Source organism: Cololabis saira, chromosome 6 (genome assembly GCF_033807715.1).
Source record: "Cololabis saira isolate AMF1-May2022 chromosome 6, fColSai1.1, whole genome shotgun sequence".
NCBI lineage: Eukaryota > Metazoa > Chordata > Actinopteri > Beloniformes > Belonidae > Cololabis > Cololabis saira.
In genome coordinates this window covers 9,630,269-9,648,510 of record NC_084592.1, presented here as the reverse complement: position 1 = coordinate 9,648,510, position 18,242 = coordinate 9,630,269, and the positions used below count along the sequence as shown (strand labels likewise).

Here is an 18,242-nt window from a genome sequence, read left to right as displayed (position 1 = left end):
GGCCATCAAACTGTGGAAATGGGTTTTGTGGTCATACAAATCAGTTTTCCAGATCTTTTTTTGGATGAAATGAGCACCGTGTGCTCTGGACTAAAGACGAAAAGGACGCTTTAGACTGCTCTGTTTAGACGCTCTGTGATGGTATGGGGTCGTATCAGTGCCTTTGGGAAAGTCATTTACACTTCTGAGATGGCAGCAGTTGTTCGGAAAAGTACATTGAGATTTTAGGTCAACATATGCTGCCTTCAAGATGGCCTGTTTTCCAGGGACACTGATGTATTTTTCAAACAAGACACAGAAAAATCACATTCAGAACACAGCACAAAGGCATTGCTGAGGAAGAGCAGGGCACAAGCAGAAGACTGGGCTGTCCACAGTTCTGCCTTGTCCCTAACTGACACTGTCTGGAGATAATTGAAACCAAAAATATGATGTTGCAGGTTTTGAAGTGAAAAGAAGAAGAAAGAAAAGAAAGAAAGAAAGAAAGAAAGAAAGAAAGAAAGAAAGAAAGAAAGAAAGAAAGAAAGAAAGAAAGAAAGAAAGAAAGAAAGAAAGAAAGAAAGAAAGAAAGAAAGAAAGAAAGAAAGAAAGAAAGAAAGAAAGAAAGAAAGAAAGAAAGAAAGAAAGAAAGAAAGAAAGAAACCTACAATGGTCACTGAAATAACTAGAAATTAACAAAAAACATTTTCAGTGATCGTTCTGGATTTGCTTTTCTTTAATGGAAAGATAAAAACAACTTTTTCCCTGTGTGTGTATTAAACGAGCACTGTGTAAGATTGTGGGTTAAAATATACCAAAATAACCTAGGAACAGCAAGAGAGTGAGAAAAATATGTCCAGTCATGTGACAAAAATGATGACTGTCTATTGGGCTGCTGAGATATCTACCGAGTTAGCATGTTAAATAACTAGCTTCGGTCCGTCCATACCAGTTTCTGCCATGTGTGGAACTGAAGAGGAGGATGTTTTATTCAATTTGAGCAGCATTATTTTCCCCCATTTTGATTGGCGTGTGAAGTATGAACTTAATATTTGGCTTCCCATCCCACATTGCTCCTTTAACAGATAAAACTGAGTTAATGAGAAAAAAAAACTTGAAATATATTAAAGTAATTTCAATGTAAAAATTGTATTTTGTTTTTGAATCTTTTTTTCTGATTTAGGTTCATGCAAACCTGCATGCAACCTTTTCTTGTGAATTTCAAAGTTTCGCATCAGACAAAATACCAGATTAAATCTCCCAAATCCACCAAGGTTGTCCCTCTGTACAAAATAAAATAATAAAACCTTAATTTTGGTTAGTGGTTAAATACATTTTAGCATTTCTCCAACACAGATTTGTTTTCTAAGTTTACAAGCGAGTTAATCCTGAACTTTTCCCACAGTCATAAAGACTATCACCAATGTCCCCACACGATCCGGCCCAGCTGCTAAATGTGATATCTCTGCTTTACAGAAAACAGTTAATGGCACTTTTCGGTTAGGAGGAGTCTGTTGAGCCAGGCTGTCATACTCAATATCATGCTAACATGTCACTGCAGAGTTGGAGGGCAGAAGAGAGAAGACAATTTGTTCCAGGCAGTGATTACTGAGCCACCGACTCCATCTACTCGGAAAAACTCTTTCTAAAGTAACAAACAGACTAATAATAATGAATAAACAACCCTGATGCTGTTTAAACTTTTCCTAATAATTCTCAATCAAAAGCCAGTGCTAGGTGGACATGGATCCACATGTGGCTGGTCCTCATGCGGGAGGCTTGTTATTCCCTCTTTATTCTTATTAAATAGTTTAACTTATGAGCCTTGTGTGGGTTTTAACTGTGTGTTCTGGGTGATTATGTAGTTTTACTGAACTTAATCCAACAGGTTTGATAAAACCTTTTATATAAATGGATTCCTGATTGACACACATACTAATTAAACACATGAATGAAAAAGAGGCCAAAACGCATTTTATTAATGGTCAAACTCAGCTTTATCGTTAAAAATAACAGCATTACTTTATGTTCTGATAACAGATTAATTTGTTCAAAAAAAGGGATCAATTGATTAACCGTTAGATCTACTCTTTTTAAGTATTGCTAATATTATCTTGACTCCACCTTGAGGTAAAGAACATCTCATATCACTCTCAGGGGATGCTTGAGTGTCTCGTGTGTTTGAGATGTAAGAAAATACTGAAGGAAAACTGCAGCGTCTTTCTTTAGGCCTACAGAGTTTGACCTTCTCTTATTGAGACTGACATCAAGATACTTCCAGGTCATGTTACTGTCAGGAAAGAAATGTAAAAAAAGACGATCCTAGCAATATATTTGTCCAAACATGGGGTTTTCAGAGATGACCAGATGAAATGCCCAGCAACGGATTCTGCTATTCCCGCAGCACAAGTCACCCCTGACCTCCGATAGTTAAAAATAGCTGCGGCATGATACATCCAAACATGATGATTTAGCACGCCCATTTCCTGCACAATCACAAGCACACAAATCAGGGGAGATGCGCCTGAAACCGCAGACTTCATCACTGCATTGTCACAGTCCCAACACATTATACACATATATGTTTAAATATATGTTTAAATAAAGGTTTTTATACTGTATGTATCAATATAGTACAGGGTACTATATAGATGCACACAGCAATCACTTGTAATATTTAAGCCTACAAAAAATACATTTTTGTTGCCAAAGGTGTGGAAATGTGTCACCGATCTAGTAAACTGTACGGTGGCATGTATTCTGTTGACCATTGCACGCTTGGCACAAAAAGTCACATGACTTAAGTTCAGGAAATCCATTCCTTTAGAAGTCCCCGTATTAAATATATCAGGATAAACTGTAAATGGTCCACACTTAAACTCTTTATTCTGTTCTCTCAGTATCTCTGTATTTACCGGTCAATCTACGCCCCTACCCTCACCTATGGTCATGAACTGTGGGTAGTGACCGAAAGGACAAGATCGCGGATACAAGCGGCCGAGATGAGTTTCCTCCGATAGGGTGGCTGGACGCTCCCTTAGAGATAGGGTGAGGAGTTCGGTCACCCGGGAGGAGCTCGGAGTCGAGCCGCTGCTCCTTCACATTGAGAGGAGTCAGCTGAGGTGGCTTGGACATCTGTACCGGATCCTCCTGGACGCCTCCCTAGGGAGGTGTTCCAGGCATGTCCCACCGGGAGGAGACCCCGGGGAAGACCCAGGACACGCTGGAGAGACTATGTCTCTCGGCTGGCCTGGGAACGCCTCGGACTCCCCTCGGAAGAGCTGGAGGAAGTGTCTGGGGTGAGGGAAGTCTGGGCATCCCTGCTGAGGCTGCTGCCCCCGCGACCCGGTAACGGATAAAGCGGAAGAAGATGAGCTGATGAGCTGAGATGAACTGTTCTCTCAGTCACATCATAACACCTACAGGATGCTTCTCAGTCTACACTTTTTTCCCTCTTTATCTGCATATTTATTAAAGGGATTGTGACATGAAAAACACATTTTTCTGGATTTTTTGTGTTTTGTTGGGTGTCTTGACATCAATTACACCCAAAAAACAACGAACTTTTAACATTCAGTGTATTGTGTGCTTTCTGGGATTTTCCGCATAACTGTGCAAAAACGGCGCATGTGGTTTGGTGGCGGGCCGTTACGTAACGGCCCGCTAAATCACCGCCCCCTCCACCCAGCTCCCTGTCTCCTCTCCTCTCCAGCGCACCATAAAGGCTGATTTATGGTTCCGCGTTACGCCGACGCAGAGCCTACGGCGTAGGGTTACGCGGCGACGCGCTCCATACGCTGAACCCTACGGCGTAGGCTCTGCGTCGATTTAACGCGGAACCATAAATGAGGCTTAACACGGAGCTGTTTAGAGCCCCCTCTGTTCTAATCACCGGAGGAAAACTGCTAAGAAGACCCGCGGCCACTGACTGGACTTAAGATAAGGGGACAGTGCTGCTTGCATGCCTTTATTTTTATGATTGTTTGCTGTGGTTCGCCCTCCTGCTTTTCCGTGCATGCTTCGCCTGTCGCTCCCGGCTTACTCTCCGACGCCGCTGTGAGCGTATGGCTGGAGGAGGAGGAGGTTTGGAGGAGGAGCGGAGCAATGATTGACAGGAAAGGGGGGAAAGGAAGCATTTTTCACGGCGCAAAAAAACACTGTAATAAAAAGCCAAGAAAAGAGTACTAGAGTGAAGTTTTTCTTGTTACACTCTTTTAGACACATTTGAGGGATGTTGGCCAAGACTTTTAATAGTGTTAAAAGCATGTTAAAAATGATGTCACAATACCTTTAATGGTTAATACCAAGTTTGGAAAAACCTAAAAGCCACATACGGTATATATATATATATATATATATATATATATATATATATATATATATATATATATATATAAATGTACTGTATATGTCTTTTTGTGTGTGTGTGTTTGCATGGGTGTGTGTTTCCTTCACCAGCCCTTTTGACAGTTCCGCCATATTTTATTAATCACTAGAAGGAAAAGAAAAAAAAAGCGTGGGACATGAAAGGGCAGGAAAGAGAAGACAAGACAGTGATGGGTGCGGTATATTAAAGGGGACCTATTATGAAAAACACGTTTTCTCTTGCTTTAACATATATAAAGTGGTCTCCCCTCAGCCTGCCAACTCAGAGAAGGAGGAAAGCAACAAAATTCTGCAGTGTCTGTACAGCCGCCCGGATGAGCAAATATAAAGTTTACAAATATAAAGTCGTATACATTGTGTGAGGAAAAGAAAGGAAAGGAAAAAATGGTGGAGTTCTCAATAAAGACCAATGTGTAAACATCTACTTGAGTGTACATACTCGTCATACTACAACTATTCTCAGTCTACACTTAATAAGTCAGAACATTACATTGATATTTTATCAATCCATATTATATTTTGTAATATAAATGGTTCTCGTGATGTATTTTGACGCAATTATGACGCATGCAATTAAATCACCAAAAACCAATTAGCAGCACTGTAAGCTGGACTGCCAGATGGTTGGTCTTTTCTTTCTCCAAGTAGCTGCTTTTTATTTACTTATCCAAAACTTTAAAAACAAAGTCTATGCTTAAATATGATGCAAATTTAGAAACTGCAGTGCATCTTCAGCAGATAGACTCTTCAACAGATAGACTCTTGATTTATTAAATAGATGCATGTAGAAGTAAAAGAAGTTATGAACACAAGAACTGTAAATGTAACTAGAGTAAATTAGTCGAGGGTTACATAGGTAGAAGAAATACTGTTAAACAATGTAGGTCAAAAGACTAACAGATGGTAAAGGCCTGATTGTGTCATGAATAATTTAGAGCCTGTGACAAAAAAAGAAGTGGTAATGCTCTATTTCAGTAGCTTGGATTGCAAGCTCTCACACCTTCCCACGCACAGAAAGAGGTGTGTAGGCATGCATAAACACACACACACAAAAAAGTAACATCTTTCCTTTTTTTATGTCTGATTGCAAATATCTTTCCAGAAATGAGATTGAGATGTTTGTGATGAACCATTCATGTTTTTTTTTCTTGGTTTTTATATTTCTACAAGATGCTGAATTGTCCGACAGGTAAGGAGGACTGACTGGAAGAATGATCTGAAAGTGCACGTTTGGCCTTCATACATAATCTCCCGAAAAAATGTCTTTGACAGTGAATCATCTTGAAAGGGAATGAGCTCATCGTAACAACAGAGGTGTTCCACATCCCCAGGGCTGTGAATGCAGAGGTCCAACAAGATCCCTTTGATAAATATGCATTAGCAAAACGAGACTTAATTTCCCCCTGAAGCATCCATGCTCATGTGGGGACGAATACTGGAGCAGAAAACGTGAGCACAATGGCACCCCCACCTGCAGTGGCCCCCTTTTTTAATGTTTTTCCAGCTCCAGTTTTCCAGAAAGCACATGCAGAGCATCCTTGTCATGCATATTATTTCACTTGGAGGCATGCATCACTTCCTTGGTCTTGCTGTAGAGCAGGGCTATTCAATTGGCGGCCCGCGGGCCACATGCGGCCCGCCAGGAGCTTTTATGTGGCCCCTGGTCATATTTCAAAAAAGCGGGTGTTTGTTGAAAAAAAATAAATACATTTTTTTTTTTTTTTTTACAATATTTTTATAACTGGCTACTATGGACTAAAATGGTTGTGCTCAATGCTTAATATAATATTCAAATAAGGAAATCTTGGTGGAAAGTGGTGCTTTGTCATTATGGCGTGTTTTATTAAAAGTAGGTCAATATCAATTTCATTAAGTTTGCTCAATGCATGGTTTCAAAATGATCTTGCATTCAAAATAATATTTCTTTATCTGAATATTATATTTAACATTCACAATTACTAAATCTGGAGACAATTAATACATAATTCATATTTAAACTAGATATATTCAAATGTATAATACAAATGTATTATATTTACATAAGTCTTCGTCTTTGAGTGCAAAATACATTTTGAAAACCCCCACATTTTCAAATTGTGCGGCCCTCTCCATACAGTCCTTTTGCAGATGTGGCCCCCGGCCGAATCTAGTTGAATACCCCTGCTGTAGAGACTGCATGTGTCTGTGAGGTGTGCACATTGAATGGATAACACACCAGTCAGCTGTTTGTAAATGGATTCATTGAAGAAGTCTAATTTTTCACACGACAACCAGCACATATCTTTATGTTACAACAGGATATTTCAAACGGTATTTAGATAAACCACTAAGTGTGTCACAACCTTGCACGTTAAAATGTCATTTTTGATAACCGTGTACTGAGATCTTTGGCACACCCTCTGGTATCAAAACAATCTCTAATTATTTTTAATTAATTAAAAATCATTTTAATGAACAAAAAAGGTGTTTACCTGGTAGAGCATGACAGGCTCAATGTTGTAACCCAGCATCTCAGCAAATTCTTTGGCAATCACCGACTTGCCACAACCCTGAGAAATACATGAGACGTGTTGTTAAAATCAGACAAGGTTCACTGTGTATCGTATGAGTGCATGCTGCGCGGGCATCGTCTACCTTGGCACCTATCAGACACAGGTCCTTCACCACGTGGGACTGCATCATCTCGGCCAGCAGCTGGGAATGGCTAGGGGTGTTGATGAAGGTGGGGCTGCTGTTTGGCGGGCGCAACTCTTTCGTTCCTGATGGAACCTGGAGTTCAATCAAGAATCATGAATCAACAGATTCATCTTTGCAAAAAGACAAGACTGGCAGAATAGTTGCCAAGGACGTCTCAGTAAATGAGTTATCAGATAATCTCTGGGACATACGACACCTTATTTTAAAAAATTGAGATAAAGAATGATAAAGAAGGCACATTTTCATGCGAATGGTATTTGCTTGGCTGAAAGATCAGCACCACTATTTTTAGAAGTCTGGTATGAATATCTCTGAGAATGTGTTCGGGAACACGAGCACTGACTCCTTTTCATCCAGGAAGAAGAATTAAGAAACCACAGTGCGTCTGTCAGTGTGTGGTCTACTGAAGGACGGTGAACTGTTCTTCTTTTTTTACAACCGTCTGCGTATATGTGGTGGGTTCGTGTCAAGATCGGCAAAATAACCTTTACGTTAAATACAATTTGATGTTGCAGCAGATGTAAGTGTTGTGGTGTGTATGTCAGAGTGAGTCTTAATGTGTCCTTTGCCAGCGCTCTTGACAGTCTGTTCCAACAGAGATACATGAAGTAGTGATGTTGACCACCAAAACTAGTTCAGCAACAACTGGTGACTGCAACTGGTACTGCATAGAGGAAGTTGTGGGTCGGTGAAAGGAATGGTTTGAAGTCTTCCACAATCCCATTGAGGAGGCCTTTGGGCTCCGGATGTTGGGGGCTGTTTAAACATGTCTGTATAACATCAGGGACGATGCCTCTGGACTGGTAGACTGATGTGGTGGTCTCCATCTTAAAGAGGGGGGACCGGAGGGTGTGACCCAACTACAGAGGGAGCGGACACTAGAGGGCTGCATTGGGACTGGGTCCTGCGGGACCCAACACAAATCTCGCGGGAGCGGGCAGGTTGAACTCTCCTGCGGGCGGGAGCGGGCGGACAAAAAAAAACAATGCGGGATCGGGATGTAGTCTAGCGACAAGGTGGAAATTACGTGGAAAATAAACCTCAAACAAGGTCTTTACAAAACAAAAACAAAGCAAGGCAAGTCAGATATTTGGAGAAACTGCGTTTAGTGTCTGTGGCGCATGTTGGAAGAGAGACGCGGGGATTGGGACGCAGTCGGTCAGCAACATTCTCTCCCTCCACAGCAATATAATGGCCAAGCGATTCATTTGTTAAATTAATTTGTTTCGTTCATTATTTATTAGTGTTTGAGCCACTCACAGCTACTCTCGTTGCTATAACCTCAATCACATAATTGATGCATGCGCGAAAGGTGAAACGGCGTGCGATGATGACAATGATGGATTGGCATCTAACTTTCGGTCAGGTGCCTATGAACTGTCAATTATCCATCAAACTCCACAATTATCATGTTAACATTAAATCAGATAGATTTCTCTTGCATCTCTATCATTGTGCGGGCATGAATTCTCAGAGTTTTGCGGGAGCGGGCGGGAGTGGATATAAACAATGCGGCCGCGGGCGGGAGTGGAACACAGACGTTGCGGGTGCGGGCGGTAATGGTCAGAAATGCAGCGGGAGCTGGATGAAAAAAACAGTCCCGCACAGGGCTCTAGCGGACACCTCAGCCTCCCCGGTAACGTCTATTTAGGAGTACTAGAGAGGAAGCTCAGACAGAGAATACAACCTCGGATTCAAGAGGAGCAGTGGACCAGCTCCACACCTCCAGGGGGTCCTAGAGGGGATAGGAGTTTTCACAACCAGTCTACATTTGTGGACCGGGAGAAGGCATACGATTGTGTCCTTCGGGGACTGCTGTGGAAGGTACTCCGAGAGCATGTGGTGCTGGAATCCTTTATACAGGCAATTTAGTTCCTTTATATCCGGGATCAGAAGTTTTAGTTTTCGGTGAGGGCTGGACTCCACCAAAGGTTGCCCCTTGTCACCGGTTTCTGTTCACTACTTTTATGAAAGAATTTCTAGAGGAGTGGAGGGGCTCCAACTTGGTGACGTCAGAACTGGATCTCTGCTTTTTGAAGATGATTGTGTGCCAAACGTTGAATGTGAAGCGGCACCAAATTGCCGAACCTGAGACAATAGCTGGAGAAGGGTGGCGTGTCCTCTCAAGGTCGGGCACCACATCCTGCACCAAGTGGAGGAGTTCAAGCATCTCAGAAGAAAGAACATTCAGCTCAGTTGCTTCCATTGAACTGTGTTTTTCTTGTAATGACTGCAACTCTCCTAGTTCCCTCTCGTATCTCCGTAAATCTCTGTATCTCGTCCTGTGAGACTTCTCTTCAAATCAAAGAAGAAAAACATCCTGACTTGGAAGAAGCTGTTGCTAAAATAGTCCACAGAAGACGAAGGCAGCAGATGATCATTCAAATGATTACTCAAAGGAAAAGCCCTTGAGTCATGCAGTAACGCATAATGATTAATTAGTGTTATAGCACAACACAACTACATCTCAAACGGCCCAAAACAGCTGGAAACTAGATTTTGATGTCTTTAGATTGACCGACTGCGTCAGTGATGCGGGAGACACGGAAATGCAAAAATAAAGACTATTGATGCAAGAACCTGCATAGGATTTTTCCTGCTTCTCCTCCCCAAAAGTCTGAACTGGTTTGGTTGTTTCTTTCTATTTGGCAGTTAAGTTTCCATTCGTAGATCCAGTGTTCAAACACCAAATCTGTCAGATTTCATTTTTCTCGGCTTCACCAACAAGTGTCTCAGTTTTGCATCAGCTAAAATTGGGCTCCTTCTTTACAGTTACTTTCATTTTAATGTCTATTTATTTGTGGTGTAAACATTATCATAAAATACAAATGACCAAGTCAGACAGTCTTCATCCATTTATGACTGAAGAAAAGAAAATAGAAGTACGACTGAGATTTATAAAAGACCATACGTCCACACGGCTTTATAAATCTAGTGGAAAATAACTGTGTGTGCAATTTTGTGGCCAGAAAAAACCTGACTTACAGAAAAAAAAAAAACAGGAATGTATTCTGAGACTAAAATAGAGCTTTTGTGCTGAGAAAGAAAAGGAGTGTATGTCCTAAAAACACATTGTCTCTCATCCCCGTAAGCACATGTTGAAGCAAGGTGGTGGCACCATTATGCCAGGGGGATGTCTCTTTTTAACTGCAGGAAAATCGGACATAATTGAAGGAATGGTACTAGATAAATACAAATTGTTGGAAGTACCTATTTCACTCTTCCACAGCACTCCTGCTCGTTCGCATTGTGAAACTCTTGTGGCTTAGAAGACGTATTTAAAATGTTCTGATAAGCCTCATCAAAGCCAAGAACTCAGTCCAAATGAACATCGGAGGAATTACCTAGTAATGTGAAGACCTGCAAAAAAGACAATGCAGGTCACAACACAACAATCGAGTACCTGAAAGGTGATGTCCTTGTCTGCAACACGTACAGTGACATCTGCACTGCCTTCAACATCCGTTGTCTTGGATACGCTCAAAACACCAAGGGGTGCTGCCTGACGGAGAGCATCCGCAAGCTCAAACCGCTGTGAAAGATGCCAAAGATAGCGTGCAGGCGATAAGTAATGCTTCTAAATAATACGTCTAAACAGATGTTATCACATAAAAAAGAAAGAAGGAAACGTAAATAAAGACTGTATTTGGACTGGTGATTCAGCTTGACTTACACCCAGCACCCCCTCCACAGCTTTGTGTCCATCCTTGCTCAAGATATCCTTGTAGGGGTAAAGTCTCTGGATTAGCTGCTGGGAGGACAGCATGGGGAAAGTGTTCTACAGCAAAGAAGGGAAGAGTTAGCCGGGCTTTTTTAGTTCCTACGACCATCCTGGGCTTTTGATTCATCATTCTCCATCAAGTCTCACCAGAACTTGGAGGGCAGGAAGCAGGTTGTCCACGGGGAAGTCCGGAAGGCCGAGATTGGAGGATTCCTGGGAGCACATTGTTGTGGCGAATGAAAGCAGCTGGGAAACCCTGTCACAGAGGAAACAACATCCTCAATCAAGGAGCAACAAAGATTTAAAAAGCCTTCCCCTCCAGGATGTGCCGTTACCTTTCTGCAGGTACACTGGGGCCGGCTGTGTACAACCGTTCCAGCTGGTCCTGAAGACACAAAACTCACAACTGTTAACTGACTCTACATGTGTATAGTCTCCAAGTTTCACAAACTTAGTTTTTTTTTTTTTAACTTAAGGAAAGAAAGAAAAAAGAAGCGGGTGATTATTTTCCCTGACATGCTTTCATTACCCAACTCTTTCATCTCCTTATTGAGACATCCCACATGCTTGGGAAACACTTGGCGTTAGATGACTAACAGATTCTTCGACTGACCTTGAATGGTAGGTAATAAATGTCTCTGGCCTGGAAACGAGAACGAAGAGGAGGATCCAACGGGTTGCCCTTGTATTTGGGAACAGGAAGACCAAGAGCAATGACCCGAAAGTCTTCGCTCACGCGGACAATCTTCCAGCTGTCCAGCTCCTCTTTGGTGTGATCCTGCAAAGTATTAAGACGTGAAAAGCCACGTTTACCATCTGCGACTAAGTGAATTCATATCATTTCACATATTATATCCACCAATACTCTGTTGTATCACTTTCAGCTCTGATTATGGTATTAATACTCATTGCGTCGTCTTGAGAAGTTTATGCAACGTCACAGCCAGATGAACCTGATGTCATCATCTTAGAGTACGTCTATGCCGACCAGTTAAGAAAACCATCTTTAGATTGTTCAATTGAGCATATTCGGATAGCCAACTGACCTCATTTTGGGGGGAAAATGAACGTTGCTGAGCCTAGACGTGACCGTTTGAAACAAATCCAGATCATGATACTGCCACCAAAGGCTTGCACAATAGGCAAGCGGTAACATGGGTGCATCACTTCAGCTGGTTCACCCTTTATTTATTTATTTATTTCCAATTCCTCTTTAAAACACACGAGCAATGTGGGAGGAGTGTGAAATTTCACTGCTTTAGTGTGAAGTTTCAGTTTGACTATGTTCCATAAGCCGCAGATAAGAATAAACCATCGGTCATGCAAAAGAAACACATACATTTTATTTAAATTATATAAGCTCCTGCGCTGACCTGCAGCAGCTTGTCGTAACGCTCGGCGGACATCAGGAAGCGTCCGTCCTCCAGCTGCATCTCTCTGTTCTCCAGCAGGTTGTTGAGGACAGGTAAAACATTGCGCTCCGCTTTCTCCAATCCTTCCAGAACCAGGACTCGACCTTGTGTGGCTGCCCTAACAGCACACTGGAGGCAAACACACAAAGGTCAAGACCATATGTATTTAGATAGCACCTTTAAAGAAAGGACAAGGTCTACCAAATGTGCTTTACACAAAAAATAAGTAATGCACATTAAAATAAAACAACAACATAATATATTATTATTAGATGTCTAAGCTCAACTGGCACTGACACCAAGCGAGTAGAGACAGGTTTTCAGCAGAGATTTAAATGGTACTGAAAAGTCCATGTTGAAGACGTTCAGAGGAACTTGATGGTGCCAGCCCATTTAAAACACTAAAAACTAGCAACAAAACCTTCAAATCTATTCTAAAATAGGTAGGGACGTCAGTGGAGTAATAAGCTCATGTTTTCTGGTCCCAGGGAAGCGCCTCGTGGCAGCAAGAGTCACTCACTGGAGACAACCAAGAGCCAACTGATCAAAGCCGATGTACAAGGAATGACAGTAATTCAGCCCTGTTGTTCTAAAAGCATGTACAGCTCCTTCAAAAAAATGGAAATAAATAGAAAATAAAAACTAATCATGGAAGTCCTTCAATAATTAAAAATGGATGAAGAGGGAGATGCTGGTATCAGGAAAGAGCTGAAACTGCTCTAACCATCGCATGGTTCAACTAAGGTCACATCTGCTGCTCCATTGTCCAGGATGACCCCTGGTTCTGTATAACTGTAAAAGCTTCTCTCCACAGATCATCCTGACAAACCTTGAGCCTTGCTGCCTGTGCGGTAATAAGCTCGCAACGAAGCCCTTCCTGAGGATGTCCTCAGCTTATTGTATTCTGAACATCCTCCAAATGACTCCAGAAGCTTCAAAACAGTCCCTGCTGCTTGAGGAACGTCTATTCTCTGTTACCAAACACTAACTTCTGGGATGGTGTTGGCGAGCTTGTGTGCGTGCATGTACATTTTTAAATACTTCTTTACCAGATCTTGAAATGACAAACAACAACATATACTGTATAATATATATTACACTTTGATTACTTATCTAACGAAATCCAAATCAAAGTGGAGAAGTTGTTTGGGAAAAACTCAACCTCTTACTGCTTCTTTCAATGTCTCCATATTTCAATCAGAGTGAGGTTTGGACTTGACCTAGCAACTGCAACACCCAAAATCTTATATCTTTCAGTTATTTGAATAAACACACTTGCTGGTATGAAATCCTTCTTCACTTTCTGGTCAGACGGCCTCATGTCTGACTCTAGAATACCTTGGTAAATAAACAAGTTCACGCTTGATGGCACGTGCGGAGGACCAAATCATCAAATCTACACCGCCATGCTTGACAGTTGGTATGAGCTGTTGGTACTGACACTGTGATCCGTATTTTGGCCAGAAATCGTGATTTCTGGTGTATGTGATATGATATGTGAAAGATATGTATGTGTCCAAACATTTCCACTCTCGACATGTCTGTCTTCGAAAATTGTTTATAGTTTGTAAAGATGTAACTGTGGAAACCTAAGCCATGCTGCCAGGTTCTTTTTAAATTGTTATCACCTGACAACAATTCAAAACAAGCCACACTTGTCCAAGTTTCCCTCTATTTGCCTTGTTATGAATCTGAACATCTAACATGCTGGCTGAGACAAAGCTTTTGGGTTGTTTACAGTTAGAGTGGTGCACGGTCCAAACCTGCGGGATGTCCACTTCTGTGAAGGATTTCTACTTGTGGACAGACTCTCGCACAACAAAACTTCTTTAAATTGTTTGGAAACAACCGAACACCACACCCCAGATAGATGGGAAGCAACAATTGCTTCTAGTAAGATCACCCTCATTACCCTCTTATTTCCAACTAAAGCAGTATGACTTGTTTCACTAATTTCTTCTGTATTTTCAGCTTAGATTCTTTGATAAATAGTCATAAAAATAGAATATGTCATCTGTTACTGTTCATCTGAAATTGTGTTAATTGAATTTTAAGACCTTGAAAGAACCTGATAAGTTATTTATTCTGCGCTGGTAAGTAAAGCATTACAAATTAAAGAGAATGCACAGTACTTTTTTTTTTACATAACTTTGTGCGCAGATGCACTTTTCAGCAGGATTCTAAAAGAACATCTGACGTCAAGAGGCAGGAAACTTTAGCTGTCTGGGTGGACCGCAGAGCGAGAGGCCATGTAATTAGGTTAACATGTAAATACGTGGCACGTTGTGTGGGAAGCAAAGCCATAAAACTATAGTGAGGACCAGATGCTCTATATTTAACTCTCGATCCATTTTCAGCACCAACACTGTAATCTTATAATTGTTAGAAATGTGAGTGACGCAGGGATGGGGAAGCACAGACGGGCCTTGTGTTCGGCCTTATAGGTACCCTGCAGGAAGAAGAAAACATCCCGGCAGCTACCAAGAGGCTCTGAGCAAAAACCTAAAGCAGGTTAATGAGGGAAAGTGGATGTATATTTGTACGTAAGAACTCTACAGAGGAATGCATATGAAATACAAACTGTATTAAACCCACTACAAACATTAATTCAAACTAATGACAGGTGATGTGAATAAAATAAGGTTCTTTCTGACCACAGTAAGCTTTTAATAGCTCTTATATGGATTGGAGAAAGCCCCCCCATGTCTACACTCAGGACTTTACTGTATATACAGCCTTCCACGTAAGCTGCTTTTTGAGATCCACAGTATCAGGAAAACATGCAATACCCAATACTTTTGAACAGTTTGACAACTATGTTACTTACAGTACACACACATATACATACACACATATATATATATATATATATATATATATATATATATATATATATATATATATATATATATATATATATATATATATATATATATATATATATGCATACATACTTCCTTATTTGATGTTAATGTCTTTCTGCTCTGCCAATTATATAGCCTATATCATTTCTATTTTAAGAACACCAAGGTTTTATCGGGAAAAGGACAACTGCACCTGGCAACCACTGCTATATCGGCAATGAACCAACTTAGTTGCATGGCAACGGTCTCTTGATCGTTTTAGAGAAAATCCACAGGATTCTGCACCGATCAATTTCCCTCACAGCCTTGACAAAGAACCGATCTATCAAACAGAATTATTATTATGAATTTTATTTGGCACTAAATATTGCACAAAGAATATCAAAAATGACACTTTTTTTTTTACATTTGGTCAAAAACATCTAGTTGATTTTTAATGCCACCAACGTTTGAACAAGGCATGACCTTTGAACATAGTTTCCAGCATATATATGTGAGGTTTGGCATCTCCAGTCTTCATGCTTAATAAATACAGTCATACGTTCGCTGGTGCTGGTTGGTATCGGTCCGAGAACTTTTACCTTCACATGAGATCTCAAGATCATCACTAGTTGCGGGTCTGACACAAACACCTCCTAAGTTTACAAAATCCTCTTGTGTATATTAGAACTCAACCTGTTTTATCATGTGTTGCATGTGCTTTTTTCTTCTTTTTTCTTAATTTCGCTTTAACAAAGTCAATGATGTCCTTTCTTTTCCAGGGACATTTATTATCACGATGATCATGTTTAGATTAGATGCCGAAGTTGCAGCAGAACTTTTTAACCTATGAATAAAGGTGTTTGGGGAAAAATGACCACATTTAACGTAAATACTGCTTAGAAAGCGAATATCATTTGCTCATCACATTAGACTGCAGCAGTCATGTTTACAACTTCAAAAGAGACATTTCTGCATAACTGGAACTGCTTCCAGTCCATATTTATTTCCTATGGAGGTGGAAAGCTTTTCTTTAATGTAATGGAGACTTATCTGCAGTGTGGGTCTGAGGTAAGCTGCCTTACATAAGAGCCTGCTAAATCGAGAGGGGTGACTTGAAATGTCAAAATTATAACAAGCATATAATCATATCCATGTGAGTTCAGCCTTCATACAAACTGGTGAGGTGGGATGATGCCGGAGATGAAGGAGGAAAAAAACAAAACAGAAAAACCAAGAACTAAAGATAGGGGAGGGCTAGTAAATGCTCAGGGACTGACACGTTAAGCCTGAATATAGGGCTCCGAATCAGCACAGGGCTCTGAGGAATACTTGGCTGTTCTAGTTAACGTGCACACCTCCTACAATCCAAAGGTCTCCTCATTGAGAGAAGCCGTCTAATTCACAACAACACGTTATCAATCCTTAAAACAGTTGTCAGATTCAATATTGTACACAGAGCATATTAACACATAAAGCTCCGACTTATAAACAAAAACACACCATCACGTTTCATCTAAAGAAGACAAGAAGGAAGAAACACCCATTTGCACCATCAACGAAGCTGCTTCCATACATGAGTTGTCTCCATGGAAACACTAGACAAAATTTTATTTTCACAAGAAGATGGTGTGCCTCAGTTAAATCGAGGTGTTAACTATCTTTCTGTTTTGCTTTTGTTTTTTGCTTTGTTTTTTTAATGTTTTGATGGATGTATTCTGGAAGAGTCAACAGTAAACAGCTTGATCATTCATCATTATTACATTTTTATCCTTATTAAGTTTTTTTATTTGCCCCAAATTATAGTGCCCAAGTTTCCATTAGGGCACGCAGGGCAGTCTTGGCAAAAACTTTCCATGCTGCTAATATTACAGTGGTATGAAGACGCATCTAAACCCTTTGGAATAAACTGGTTCCCTGCATTAATTCACCATAATTGAAATACGGTCTCAATAAAAGATAAACACAATGTGCTTAACCTGGTAACAGACTATTTTTACAGTGCTGAAGGAAAGTAAGGAGGAGGAGGGGCTGGATGGGAAAGGAAACGTAAGTGAACTCTTGGATTAAATGGTTGTTTGAACCTCATAACAGAAAAACCCTCTTCAGAGCTCTGCATCAGACCTGCACAGTGGAGAAGGTTCGAAAGGACCATTTTCTCTTTACAGAACTGCTTCAACTAGAAATTTGTAGGAATGTCTAGTTTAAATGTATGTTTTTTTTCCCCCTGGAAGCCGTGAAGCAAGCCCAAATTATGATGCTACCTCTGCCATACTTTTTGAATTATGTCCAATGTCCAAACACATATGTGGTTGTTTTAAATCTGGTTTGAATGACCTTTACTGTATATTACTGTGCAGAAAACCCCCACTCTCTTCTAATTTCCTGTCATCTCTCTGCCGTCACTGTCCACTAAAGGTGGAATGCATATTAAATAAACTGCTGAGCAAGCACTGACAGGCTTTCATATTACCACCAGTGTTTGTTTAGTAACAAAGCTAATCAGAAATAGACTCTCCTATTCGTATTACCTGCAGCTGACTCTTAGACCTGAAAAACAAATGCTCAAAGTTTAGGAAAGCCGAGCTTCACTCTACATGTCAGTCACTGGGTAGGTTTTGCAGACCTCCAATTAAACTGACTTTTGGAAAATAAAGATAGTTTATATTCAACTTTAGACATGTTTTCTTAGTGAGTAGTGCATACAAAACAGATTAAGAGAAATATTTTCAAGCCAGTATATTAATGCAGTTTCTAAAAGAAAAAAAAAAAAAGGATTTTATTCCATTAGAATTAAAACGTTGAGTAACTCTCTCAAGTAAAGACAGCGAGTCCATTACATCACAAAATAAAATAAAGGAAGGTTTTCTGACATCCAAGATATAAAAGAGTGCAATAAAACTAACATAACCAATTGTTGTACAGTTGAGGAGCTGAACCAAGAAAAGGAGCATTAAGCGCAGGCTTGGGCCCACTCTCAGATCATTTTTATCAAGGGCTTAGGCTTTAATTAGCTTGTTAGGACTATGGCATAGTCGCTAATGAGATAACGTGCTTTAAGGCAGCTGGGTTTTCTTTTTTTCCGGTTTGTAATGCGATTAAGAAATAGCAGTTAAAATGAACAGCAAAGGTCAACTTGAGGTCTGGAAGACCATGAAAACATCCTGGGAGAGCTGTTCATCCGATTCTTAGAAAGAGAACTCA

General features: G+C 40.6%; 1 protein-coding gene across 1 annotated transcript in view; it reads right to left on the bottom strand.

The window, feature by feature from the left end:
• The window catches only part of vwa8 (von Willebrand factor A domain containing 8), a 119,457-nt gene that overhangs the window by 89,088 nt on the left and 12,127 nt on the right, over positions 1 to 18,242 (bottom strand). The window contains exons 5-12 of the mRNA XM_061723236.1: positions 12,157 to 12,324; positions 11,397 to 11,561; positions 11,119 to 11,168; positions 10,931 to 11,039; positions 10,736 to 10,840; positions 10,466 to 10,594; positions 7,000 to 7,134; positions 6,837 to 6,914 (exon numbers count right to left, since the gene is read on the bottom strand). Of these exons, the coding sequence (XP_061579220.1) occupies positions 6,837 to 6,914; positions 7,000 to 7,134; positions 10,466 to 10,594; positions 10,736 to 10,840; positions 10,931 to 11,039; positions 11,119 to 11,168; positions 11,397 to 11,561; positions 12,157 to 12,324 (939 nt within the window). The remainder of the gene's footprint in view (positions 1 to 6,836; positions 6,915 to 6,999; positions 7,135 to 10,465; positions 10,595 to 10,735; positions 10,841 to 10,930; positions 11,040 to 11,118; positions 11,169 to 11,396; positions 11,562 to 12,156; positions 12,325 to 18,242) is intronic.